The 13403-nt window shown below is 40.1% G+C and overlaps 2 protein-coding genes across 2 annotated transcripts in view; one reads left to right on the plus strand and one right to left on the minus strand.

Moving 5' to 3' along the window:
• tpd52l2b (tpd52 like 2b) overlaps positions 1–13403 on the plus strand; it is a gene marked incomplete at its 5' end in the record, with an annotated part of 35896 nt that overhangs the window by 9695 nt on the left and 12798 nt on the right. Inside the window, 1 exon segment of the mRNA NM_001292549.1 lies at positions 12039–12158. Coding sequence (NP_001279478.1) covers positions 12039–12158 — 120 coding nt within the window.
• Positions 817–6505, minus strand: LOC121850391 (tumor protein D54-like). Its single transcript, XM_042341954.1, has 5 exons — positions 6493–6505; positions 5812–5832; positions 5450–5589; positions 3801–3949; positions 817–895 (listed from the first exon to the last, which is right to left on the minus strand). The coding sequence occupies exons 1-5, from the start codon at positions 6503–6505 to the stop codon at positions 832–834; spliced, it is 387 nt and encodes a 128-aa protein (XP_042197888.1). The 3' UTR covers positions 817–831.

Here is a 13403-nt window from a genome sequence, read left to right on the forward strand (position 1 = left end):
AAGTTACCTTCACCCATTACTAAAAACGAAGGCACATAAACAAAGATGGAAGAAGGCAGGTTGCTATTGAACCTTTGCTAATCAAAATTGCATGTCAGAGAAACTCATTCGGGTGAGAGACTTACATCGGACATCTGGCTTTTCGTAATCTTTGCTGGTAAGAATTAGGTGTTCTGGGACGCTACCCTATGTGAAGGGCGCTATATAAATGCAAGTTGTTGTTGTTAATACTGTGATTCAATTAACAATATAGAAACAACAACAACAAACAACAAATTACATTTGTATAGCGCTTTTCATGTCGAGAGCTCGTCCCAAGGTGGTGGACAATTAGGAATTTGCCCCCGAGCAGGGAGAAGGTGGAGGGCAAGGAAGTTAAGGGTAGGAGAATGACGAAGGCACCGTGGAAGAGGAGGGTCTTGAGATGTGTCTTGAAGGAGGCAAGGGAGGGAGCAAAGCGAAGCGACATCACTCCATTTTACTAAATTCCTGTCTCATTCAATGGCACAAACACTCCCACATTAAGAGTTTCCCATCCCCAGCACAGAAATGCAGAGGCCAACCTAAGCACCCTCTTTACCACCTCAGGCAAGATCAGCATGACAGCATTCACCAGGAATCTAATCGGACCTCCCCAATTATTACAATTTGCTAGGCTGAATGACCCCCAAGTTATACCATGGCCCATTTACCCATCAGAGGAGCTCCACTTTTGCTTAAATGTTAATTTCATGCAGTATTTCACAAATTGTTAGTAAACAAGGTTCTCTGAATACATGCAAGATTTCACCCAACCTAGTTGCACCTAATTTTTAACCATTGAAAAACCACTCACACTTCAGACTGAGTTATTGTCTTATTCAAATCTTCAACTGTTCCAGATGCTCTTGTATAACTATAAGCAAAAGAAAATTTAGTAGATAAGAAAAATGCACTCATGAATTTTAATTGGGCACCGTAAATTGACATGGCAACGTAAGCTGCTCACTACAGTCATTAAACATTATTTGGTTGCTTGGTTGCCAGTCAACTATTCCAACAGGCTCTTTACCTTTACGTTAACTAGTTCGTGTATATGAAGTAACCGTGCAATGTACATTTAGTTCATCGCTGCAACTCCAAAATTTGTTGGGTGACATGAACATTTTTTTTTAAACAAGCGATGTGGTTTGACATGTTGTACAGACAAATTATTTAATATGAAACAGATCACTAACTATTGAATGCACAAACACAACTTTAACCAGATGCAAAAATAAACCTTGCCAATTTGTACAATACGAATGCTAATAATTTCAATAACAATTCCGAGTTCAATCACTAAATATTGCATTACAAACATAGGAAGCCCAGTCCAATGAGCATCTGTTGATTGCTTCAGATCTGCTTCATCTGATCCATTGGACCAGTCAGCCTCCAAAAACCACTGCATTCTGCTGACACATATTGGTCTCATTAAGGATTTAAATTTTGAGCTCTAATTAGCTAATTAATCTTCCCCTTTAACACAACTTGTACAGTCCATTTACACGGCACCGCGCAAAAAAAGAGAGGGAAGTTTATCCTGGTGTCCTGGCCAACAATCCACCAGCTAGAATTGATCATCGACCATTATAGCTGTGTGTGGGCGCTCAGGACTTCTCAAATACAAGGATTATTAAAATCCCAAAAGATTTTAATAATCTGTGGAATTCACAGAATTACGTTTTTTGAAAAATGAAAAGCTTTTATTGCCATGGGGGGGGGGAAAAAAAAAGCATACTATTTCGGTTTTCAAATAGTTTTTGTAGGCTGTCATCCACATTAGATTTCAACATTTCAGCCTGAAATCTTTTTTCTCTGAGGGGGTGAATGCAGAGGACCAAACAAAAGAGTTAACATCTGATAGTATATATGCTCCTAGGAATACCAATTTTTTTTTTGATAGATGTAGCACAGCAGAGGCTAATTCTGCAGGGAAATAATTCTAGACTACTAAAATCAGCACTTAGCAATATCTGCAGATATATGAAAAAACCACCCTTTTGGATCAGATACACAGAATGCTACTGATCTGTACTGTAAGATACCTGACACCACAAATCACACAGGGTGGGGGGCTTTATTGAAATATTCCACTGCAATATGGATTTGAGAAAATGTAGGCCAGTATTTCTGGAATTATTTTCAGACAGAGAAAAAGGATGATGGCTCCTGGTCACACAAGCTGAAGCCCAATTTATGCTGCCTGTTTGCTGGTAAATTATTATTAAAACCATACAAGAGATTTGAAACCAAAAGCTTTGTACAGACCATTCTTAACAAATTCCAACTGATGGTTCAAATCTTAAAAATGGAAAATTGTGCAAATTGTACAAGTATCTGTGCCAGGCTCCGGATTTCCTTTACATAACAGACTATTCCACTGTCTAATCCACACAGTGAAAATTAATAAGAAAAAAGGGCAATGTGATTGTTAATAGGAGAAAAACTAAATCTACAGAAAACATCTGCACAAAGTATCTCCACTGGTTATAGTATAACTCCTGTACAAGGAGTTCTTGCTTTTAACACATTCACAATAACTTATTTTCTCGAGTGTTAAGTCGCCCTGTATCATGCATTTAAATAGAGGTACCACACAGTTTATTTTAACATGTAACGTTGAGTAACCTCATCGCTTAAGCCACCAGGACTTTTGGCTATGACACCACTTAAGACAAATTGAGTAACTGCAGAATCCACCGTAGATGTACATTGCGCTCTTACCGATTCACTCAGCATATAGATGGGACATACCACTTTTCAAGTTGTGCAGCTGCCCGTAATAGGCAATAACAGAACTGCTAAACAAATAAAACTTAGCAAAACAAAGAAGCTGAGGGAGAGGAGGGAGAAAGTAGGCGTTTTAAAAAAAGGTGCAGTGATTAAGTTAAAGCAATTATGTAACTTCCAACCAGTAACCAAACAATTCCAACCACAGTAAAACAATGCACTTTACTGCCCTATATAAATTCACTGAACATTAAGAGAACACAAAGGCAAAACGGTTTGTTGTAACCGAAATGTTAATTAATCTCAAATTGTATACCTGCAGTGACAGAATGGGTTAACATTTGTTATCCTTACCACCATGAATCTTTACCATCACTTCTAACCCTGTCAGCTGGGAAGAACATCTCAGCTGGCTGCAAAGCTCTTATTTGAAATGAGTCAACTCGACATCTACAGGCACTGCTCCACAGTGTATAACAGCAAATAAACAAAAACAACAACAAAATTACATTTATAGAGCGCCTTTCACGTCGGGAGGACGTCCCAAGGCACTGAACAGTCAGGGGTCAGGACCTGAGCATGGAGGAGGGGTGGGGAAGGCAGAGAGGTGTAAATTAATTCACATTAAGTTTAGCAATCTCGCCAGAAAAGCTCTGATGGAGCTGTTGCGAAAAATGTTATTGGTTTAGTATTGTAAGGATTGCTTAACTACATTTGGCACATTATTGGGTTCGAAGAGAAGGAGGTTTCCTTTCATTTGCTTGTGTTACACTCCAGCTGAAATGCACCCTGTGTCCTTCACTTTCACAAGGACATTCAGAGAAATTGGAAATGTAACAAATCTGACGCAATGGGAAAGCATTTGTTTCGCTTGAAAGGTTGGTAGATAAGTCTTGCATCTACATCAGTCTGCAGCAGTGATATCCCTCTAAACATATGCCGAACAATAGTATTTCTCAGATTAACTCGAATACATTTGTCGAAGCCTTGAGACTGTTTGTCTACGTAAACATAAAATGTTCCAGTCTTGTGTTCCAAGTACTTACGCGTTAGACGTTTGCACATTCTGCCAGCTTTTGCTAAAATTGTCCTTCAGCTCATTAAATGGAGTCAACCCCAACTTCCTTTTGATCTCAGAGGCATGTTTTTCTTTGGCAAATAACACCTGTCGAAGTGTTGATATTTCTTCTTCCACCTAGGAAAAAAACCCAGCAAAATTGTAATCAACAATTGCATTTTCAACATTCATGTTATTAGCCAGTTATTAGCAAAATATTATTGCCAGTTATAAGCAAATATTGATTTCATTGGGTTCATACTGTATAGGCACAATGGAAACTAACATATTGATAAAGTTTTAAAAACTTTTATAGTTAACCTTCGGCGTCTACAGCTTCTGTACTATTTTCCAAATTCCCGGTGCCAGCAAAAATGATAAGACACATTCATACATATTAAAATAACTGCACAACTTTGAGAGATATTTGCTTACTTAGAAATCTGAAAACAATACAAGAAAATCAGCCTGAAATTCAAGAGAACACAGCAAGTGAAGGCATGAGGTGGGTTATGAACAGTTTGCTTCGACGATTCTATTCATGACCCCAAAAAGGTAATGAGTCACATTTTTACAAAACTAAAACTAAAGTTGTAGAGGTTTGAAGAATAGTCTTACTTCCTTCACTACTTTTGTACAAGCAGGACATGTTTTTTCCTCTCCATTCAATTTCCTCCCATGTCATTAATCATTCACAAGGAAACAAGACAGAACATCAAAACATATCCTTGTTTTAATGTTCAAGAAGCTGTTAACACACCAACCCACTGCCATATTGGGTGGAAACAAACAAATTGATTCAGATAGTGGCTTTTTCCCCAACTGTAAAGACATTCCATTGTCCATCTGTTTGAACACGAAAGTCACACCCATCATGATGCAACAACACCTTTGAGATAAGTTTAAAAACATCATTCACTTATCTCGGGGCTAAAACAAGTAGTTCATCGATATCTAAACAATATTAAAAAGTAAAAACTTCCTAAGTATAAACATCAGTATGTTTTACAACACTGACTGCATGATTCACCTTGATTTCTTCTTTTAAAAACGGTTACAAAATGTACGTTAAACACAGGAACAATAAACAATTTTAGTTACTGACGGTGTACAGCATCACAATCCCAAGCAGTGTCTTGTTACTGCTCAACAACCAGGATACCAGGAGAAATTCCCTTTCCTTTCAGACAATAGAATACAATCTTCAATATCCACTAATTAGGCAGGACCTTGATGATTCATTCAATAGAGGACACCTTCACAACACAGCAATTACCCCCTGAAATAATGATGCACAATCCAAAGCATGGGTGTGTTAATAAATGTCTTTATTCTCAACTCACTCTCAATGCATGCCAATCCATTAACCCTAACCACACCTACGTGTGTCCCACTCCCAGTGTCATTTTGCACTTCCTGTTTTTTATCTTATTGGCTTTTCCATTCTTAATTGATTTTTTTATTTCTGAAAGGGATAGTACACTGAAGTGTCAGTTGGGAGTATGAGCTTGAATTTCGTAATAGGCTGGAAGACACAACCTTGTAACCCAGCGGCAAGAGTTGTACCAACTGAGTCAAGCCGCCAAAAACACAGGCGTACTGAGATTTGTATGTACCACAAATTTCTTCCAACTATACCTTTACGAGTTCTATCTTCAGCTCCTCACTTTCGGCTTCAGATAGTCCTCCAAGTGCACCCACAGATGCAGCTGCGTCCACAGGCACATCAGTCATGTTTTCGGACATTAGACCTTTGTTAGGAGAGTTAAGGTTGATATCTGTCACAGGCAATCAGAGCAAACAACGAGTAAACAGCCAGCAAAAGAAGCAATTTATAATAGGAGCCCAAGCACAAATAATAAAATAAAATAATAATCCTTGCATTTGATATAGCGCCTTATCACGCATTCGAGACGTCTCAAAGCACTTCACAGAATATACTGTAAAGTGAATTTACTGTATATTTTTGGGGCGAAAATATTGCAAAGCAACTAACTGACCTATTGCTATAAACACAGCAGCTAACCAGGATATTCAAACAGCTATCTATAGTTGCCTTTCTTCAAGGACACAAGCTCATTGTGGTTAAGCACAGTTGACTTATGGGTACATTCCTAATTGGAGGGAGTGGGGGAAAACTGTACAATCCTAATTGTCTAAATGTAAAATGTAGATTTAAAATTGATAATTTGGGGGCAAAATTTGGAATGACAAGTGGCAGGATTACTCATATGAATGGTTCAGTAAATTAGTAACCTTTAAAGCGTCTGAAGAAAGGAAAGTTGTTTTTCTCAACATCCGTAATGACCTAAATCAGTGGTTCAGCTATTTCTCATTGGAATCTGTATATAGGGCAAAACAAAGCTGCATTTCCGACTCATGAACACAAACCTTTTGAAGATTAAACAAGAATCACAGACAAAAGGTCTTGGCCTCTTTAAAACTATATACCTGCAGTTTCCCAGCGCTTTGGGACGCCCTCCCAACGTGAAAGGCGCTATACAAATCTAATCTTGTTGTTGTTGTTTCATGATTTTCTCTGAAGTACGTTTTATGTGCCTTTCACTTTTCAATACTCTTCCCTCCAAGATTGGGTGCACTCGCGTTGCTGCAAAACTAAATTTAGCGTCCTACTCTACAACTCGGTTTGCCATAGTATCTTTCGCCGCAGGATAACTTACCACTCGACTCCATTCACAGATTTGATTTAAAATTCACAAAACACTGCATCGCATATTGTGAACCGAAGCCACGCTTCCAGTTTGTAGATTGCCTTTCACAGCTCAAAAAAAAACGTTAATGCTATTCAGCGCGATCACAACTTTTTTTTTTTGCAAATTAAGAACCTGCTGTTTGAATGTGGCAATTTCAACAGCACAAACTTCCAACTATTAAATGATCAGTTGCTTTTTTTATTCTTAAAAAGGTACAGTATTTGGCGCAAAGTGCCAATTCCTGAAGCGCAACTAATTCGGCTCTCCTTGATCTCCTAACAGCTGCAATTTTGAAATGAAGCGAAGTTCGAAAAGGCAGTAATGGCCATTTTTCAAACCCTGCAGACTTTGGGAGAGACATGATATCTTTGTACCTCAACTGACACTCACCTTACACTCCCTTCTCAAAAGGTTGAAGACCTTGGGAGACGTGATAACTTTGTCCCTCAACTGACACTCACCTTACACTCTCTTCTCAAAAGATTTATTTTTTAACGGGGTGGGGGGGGGGGGGTTGGGGGGGAGAGAGGGAGGAGAATCAAGATGTTAAGACTTACGAGCACCCAAAAAAACACCATCGTACTTGTGATCAGCATGCACAGGAACATTTGGTCATTTCCTGGCTCATGTGGCTGAAGGCCACAAAACATTGTGTATGCATTCAGTGAGCCATTAAGCGCAGAGACCTTTATTGTTCTGAGCACATTCGCACAGTGCATTTTAAAAGACTAATCATGTTGGTTTAGAACAGAAAACAGTTGGTCTGGTCCCAGAATATCGCATTTTTAAAAAAAAACTACAACCTAATGACACTTTTGCCTGACTTACTTGAAGCTTCCAAATGAAAAATGTATGGAGAGGTTTATACAAAAAAAAAGGTTCAGATGTATGAGAGAAGATTAACCAGTTGTCATCGGTTTGAGACAATTATTTGTCTTTATACATTACGCTAAAAAAAATCCTAGCCATTATAGTTCCAGCGATCTATTGGAATTTATATATCTATGGACCAACAGGTTATTCTACATTGTTAGTTTGTGCACTGTGGTGCCTCAAAAGAGCTACTGGGCATTAGGATGATTTTTACTGTAACACCAACCTCAACTCACTGAAAAAAAGGTTCTTTATTTGTATTATTTTCTCTCTTTATTCTTAAAAAGGCACAGCATTTGGCGCAAAGTGCCAATTCCTGAAGCACAGCTAATTTGGTGCTTCTCAATTTCGCCTATTTTGATTATGTCTAACCCCAAGTCTTCTTTCTCCAATTCTCCGCCCATGTCAACCTGTCAAAATGTTTTTTCTTCACGAGCAATTACATTGAAACAAGGGAAAAGGGAAGCACAAACAAACATACAAAAAGTACACAAGCGGGCTATAAGCGTTTGGAAATACTGCCTTCGTTTGTGGCAACACAAGAGCGGTTGGATTTCACGTTGACACAGGTTTTAGAAAACAACAAAATTCCAACGCCAGTTCCATCAACGCATTGTTGGTAAACAACAACCTGCATGAGATTAACACCGCCCTCTCGCAGGAAAGAGGAACGAAGCAAATACGAAGGCAGCACTGGTTATGCGCTGGAAACTAAATATTTACTTCCAACCGATGCTCCCGCTTAAAACAAGTAACGATTGGGTTAGAGGGGGAAGGGGTGGGGGGGGGGGGGGGAAATATATATAACATCATGCTTAATGGACCAGTGCCTAAAAATCCTTCCTCCCCGAGAGGGGCGTTGGTGGGGGGGGGGGAAAAGAAATTGCACGCTGTGAAATGAACATTTCGGCGTGAAGGCGCAACTGGCCGCCGCGTTCGCCCACAGAACACACAGTCACTACACTTGACAGTGCCTCCCGAGGATCGGTCTTATTGGACATACGTGAAGGGCGGGGAACCCCCCCCTTTTTTTTAAAACAATAAATTCAACAACACAAGTCCAACAAAGCGTAAAAGGGGAAAAAGTTGCGACGAAACGGCTGCGGTGTCGGTCAATCTGAGCCCCTTTTCCTGTGGGTGACACTCACGCAGACCCGAAAGATAATAAATGTGTATATTATATATAAATATAAATTATATATATATACACACACACAGAGAGAGAGAGAGAGCAATTACGACACCAGGTGTTGGGGGGGAATGGGGTGTTGGGGGGGGAATGGGTGTTGGGGGGAATGGGGTGTTGGGGGGAATGGGGTGTTGGGGGGGAATGGGGTGTTGGGGGGGGAATGGGGTGTTGGGGGGGGAATGGGGTGTTGGGGGGAATGGGGTGTTGGGGGGGAATGGGGTGTTGGGAGGGAATGGGGTGTTGGGAGGGGGGCAAGTGGGGGGGTAGGGTGGGGGAGGGGGGAGTGGCCAGAGCACAAGGACACACACACACAGGCAGTCAGTGAAGTCAATCCAGGCCTCGGGGGGTAGACAACACCCTCACAGGCCTCACTCAGCTGTGGTGTTAATTGCTCTCTCTCTCTCTCTGTGTGTGTGTTATATATATATAATTTATATTTATATATAATATAGACATTTATTATCTTTCGGGTCTGCGTGAGTGTCACCCACAGGAAAAGGGGCTCAGATTGACCGACACCGCAGCCGTTTCGTCGCAACTTTTTCCCCTTTTACGCTTTGTTGGACTGTGTGTTGTTGAATTTATTGTTTTAAAAAAAAGGGGGGGTTCCCCGCCCTTCACGTACGTCCAATAAGACCGATCCTCGGGAGGCACTGTCAAGTGTAGTGACTGTGTGTTCTGCGGGCCGAACGCGGCGGCCAGTTGCGCCTTCACGCCGAAATGTTCATTTCACAGCGTGCAATTTCTTTTCCCCCCCCCCCACCAACGCCCCTCTCGGGGAGGAAGGATTTTTAGGCACTGGTCCATTAAGCATGATGTTATATATATTTCCCCCCCCCCCCCCCACCCCTTCCCCCTCTAACCCAATCGTTACTTGTTTTAAGCGGGAGCATCGGTTGGAAGTAAATATTTAGTTTCCAGCGCATAACCAGTGCTGCCTTCGTATTTGCTTCGTTCCTCTTTCCTGCGAGAGGGCGGTGTTAATCTCATGCAGGTTGTTGTTTACCAACAATGCGTTGATGGAACTGGCGTTGGAATTTTGTTGTTTTCTAAAACCTGTGTCAACGTGAAATCCAACCGCTCTTGTGTTGCCACAAACGAAGGCAGTATTTCCAAACGCTTATAGCCCGCTTGTGTACTTTTTGTATGTTTGTTTGTGCTTCCCTTTTCCCTTGTTTCAATGTAATTGCTCGTGAAGAAAAAACATTTTGACAGGTTGACATGGGCGGAGAATTGGAGAAAGAAGACTTGGGGTTAGACATAATCAAAATAGGCGAAATTGAGAAGCACCAAATTAGCTGTGCTTCAGGAATTGGCACTTTGCGCCAAATGCTGTGCCTTTTTAAGAATAAAGAGAGAAAATAATACAAATAAAGAACCTTTTTTTCAGTGAGTTGAGGTTGGTGTTACAGTAAAAATCATCCTAATGCCCAGTAGCTCTTTTGAGGCACCACAGTGCACAAACTAACAATGTAGAATAACCTGTTGGTCCATAGATATATAAATTCCAATAGATCGCTGGAACTATAATGGCTAGGATTTTTTTTTAGCGTAATGTATAAAGACAAATAATTGTCTCAAACCGATGACAACTGGTTAATCTTCTCTGCATACATCTGAACCTTTTTTTTTGTATAAACCTCTCCATACCATTTTTCATTTGGAAGCTTCAAGTAAGTCAGGCAAAAGTGTCATTAGGTTGTAGTTTTTTTTTAAAAATGCGATATTCTGGGACCAGACCAACTGTTTTCTGTTCTAAACCAACATGATTAGTCTTTTAAAATGCACTGTGCGAATGTGCTCAGAACAATAAAGGTCTCTGCGCTTAATGGCTCACTGAATGCATACACAATGTTTTGTGGCCTTCAGCCACATGAGCCAGGAAATGACCAAATGTTCCTGTGCATGCTGATCACAAGTACGATGGTGTTTTTTTGGGTGCTCGTAAGTCTTAACATCTTGATTCTCCTCCCTCTCTCCCCCCCAACCCCCCCCCCCCCACCCCGTTAAAAAATAAATCTTTTGAGAAGAGAGTGTAAGGTGAGTGTCAGTTGAGGGACAAAGTTATCACGTCTCCCAAGGTCTTCAACCTTTTGAGAAGGGAGTGTAAGGTGAGTGTCAGTTGAGGTACAAAGATATCATGTCTCTCCCAAAGTCTGCAGGGTTTGAAAAATGGCCATTACTGCCTTTTCGAACTTCGCTTCATTTCAAAATTGCAGCTGTTAGGAGATCAAGGGAGAGCCGAATTAGTTGCGCTTCAGGAATTGGCACTTTGCGCCAAATACTGTACCTTTTTAAGAATAAAAAAAGCAACTGATCATTTAATAGTTGGAAGTTTGTGCTGTTGAAATTGCCACATTCAAACAGCACGGTTCTTAATTTGCAAAAAAAAAAAGTTGTGATCGCGCTGAATAGCATTAACGTTTTTTTTTGAGCTGTGAAAGGCAATCTACAAACTGGAAGCGTGGCTTCGGTTCACAATATGCGATGCAGTGTTTTGTGAATTTTAAATCAAATCTGTGAATGGAGTCGAGTGGTAAGTTATCCTGCGGCGAAAGATACTATGGCAAACCGAGTTGTAGAGTAGGACGCTAAATTTAGTTTTGCAGCAACGCGAGTGCACCCAATCTTGGAGGGAAGAGTATTGAAAAGTGAAAGGCACATAAAACGTACTTCAGAGAAAATTATGAAACAACAACAACAAGATTAGATTTGCATAGCGCCTTTCACGTTGGGAGGGCGTCCCAAAGCGCTGGGAAACTGCAGGTATATAGTTTTAAAGAGGCCAAGACCTTTTGTCTTGTTTAATCTTCAAAAGGTTTGTGTTCATGAGTCGGAAATGCAGCTTTGTTTTGCCCTATATACAGATTCCAATGAGAAATAGCTGAACCACTGATTTAGGTCATTACGGATGTTGAGAAAAACAACTTTCCTTTCTTCAGACGCTTTAAAGGTTACTAATTTACTGAACCATTCATATGAGTAATCCTGCCACTTGTCATTCCAAATTTTGCCCCCAAATTATCAATTTTAAATCTACATTTTACATTTAGACAATTAGGATTGTACAGTTTTCCCCCACTCCCTCCAATTAGGAATGTACCCATAAGTCAACTGTGCTTAACCACAATGAGCTTGTGTCCTTGAAGAAAGGCAACTATAGATAGCTGTTTGAATATCCTGGTTAGCTGCTGTGTTTATAGCAATAGGTCAGTTAGTTGCTTTGCAATATTTTCGCCCCAAAAATATACAGTAAATTCACTTTACAGTATATTCTGTGAAGTGCTTTGAGACGTCTCGAATGCGTGATAAGGCGCTATATCAAATGCAAGGATTATTATTTTATTTTATTATTTGTGCTTGGGCTCCTATTATAAATTGCTTCTTTTGCTGGCTGTTTACTCGTTGTTTGCTCTGATTGCCTGTGACAGATATCAACCTTAACTCTCCTAACAAAGGTCTAATGTCCGAAAACATGACTGATGTGCCTGTGGACGCAGCTGCATCTGTGGGTGCACTTGGAGGACTATCTGAAGCCGAAAGTGAGGAGCTGAAGATAGAACTCGTAAAGGTATAGTTGGAAGAAATTTGTGGTACATACAAATCTCAGTACGCCTGTGTTTTTGGCGGCTTGACTCAGTTGGTACAACTCTTGCCGCTGGGTTACAAGGTTGTGTCTTCCAGCCTATTACGAAATTCAAGCTCATACTCCCAACTGACACTTCAGTGTACTATCCCTTTCAGAAATAAAAAAAGTCAATTAAGAATGGAAAAGCCAATAAGATAAAAAACAGGAAGTGCAAAATGACACTGGGAGTGGGACACACGTAGGTGTGGTTAGGGTTAATGGATTGGCATGCATTGAGAGTGAGTTGAGAATAAAGACATTTATTAACACACCCATGCTTTGGATTGTGCATCATTATTTCAGGGGGTAATTGCTGTGTTGTGAAGGTGTCCTCTATTGAATGAATCATCAAGGTCCTGCCTAATTAGTGGATATTGAAGATTGTATTCTATTGTCTGGAAAGGAAAGGGAATTTCTCCTGGTATCCTGGTTGTTGAGCAGTAACAAGACACTGCTTGGGATTGTGATGCTGTACACCGTCAGTAACTAAAATTGTTTATTGTTCCTGTGTTTAACGTACATTTTGTAACCGTTTTTAAAAGAAGAAATCAAGGTGAATCATGCAGTCAGTGTTGTAAAACATACTGATGTTTATACTTAGGAAGTTTTTACTTTTTAATATTGTTTAGATATCGATGAACTACTTGTTTTAGCCCCGAGATAAGTGAATGATGTTTTTAAACTTATCTCAAAGGTGTTGTTGCATCATGATGGGTGTGACTTTCGTGTTCAAACAGATGGACAATGGAATGTCTTTACAGTTGGGGAAAAAGCCACTATCTGAATCAATTTGTTTGTTTCCACCCAATATGGCAGTGGGTTGGTGTGTTAACAGCTTCTTGAACATTAAAACAAGGATATGTTTTGATGTTCTGTCTTGTTTCCTTGTGAATGATTAATGACATGGGAGGAAATTGAATGGAGAGGAAAAAACATGTCCTGCTTGTACAAAAGTAGTGAAGGAAGTAAGACTATTCTTCAAACCTCTACAACTTTAGTTTTAGTTTTGTAAAAATGTGACTCATTACCTTTTTGGGGTCATGAATAGAATCGTCGAAGCAAACTGTTCATAACCCACCTCATGCCTTCACTTGCTGTGTTCTCTTGAATTTCAGGCTGATTTTCTTGTATTGTTTTCAGATTTCTAAGTAAGCAAATATCTCTCAAAGTTGTGCAGTTATTTTAATA

The sequence above is a fragment of the Callorhinchus milii genome, unplaced genomic scaffold (assembly GCF_018977255.1).
Source record: "Callorhinchus milii isolate IMCB2004 unplaced genomic scaffold, IMCB_Cmil_1.0 Scaffold18, whole genome shotgun sequence".
Lineage (NCBI taxonomy): Eukaryota > Metazoa > Chordata > Chondrichthyes > Chimaeriformes > Callorhinchidae > Callorhinchus > Callorhinchus milii.

Excerpts from the sequence above, each read along its gene's own strand:
- LOC121850391 (XM_042341954.1), bottom strand. Across the intron at positions 3,950-5,449 it reads TGAAGATAGAACTCGTAAAG|GTGGAAGAAGAAATATCAAC; the intron begins GTATAGTTGGAA and ends TTTTTTTCCTAG. Across the intron at positions 896-3,800 it reads AATGTGCAAACGTCTAACGC|TTATACAAGAGCATCTGGAA; the intron begins GTAAGTACTTGG and ends TTTTGCTTATAG.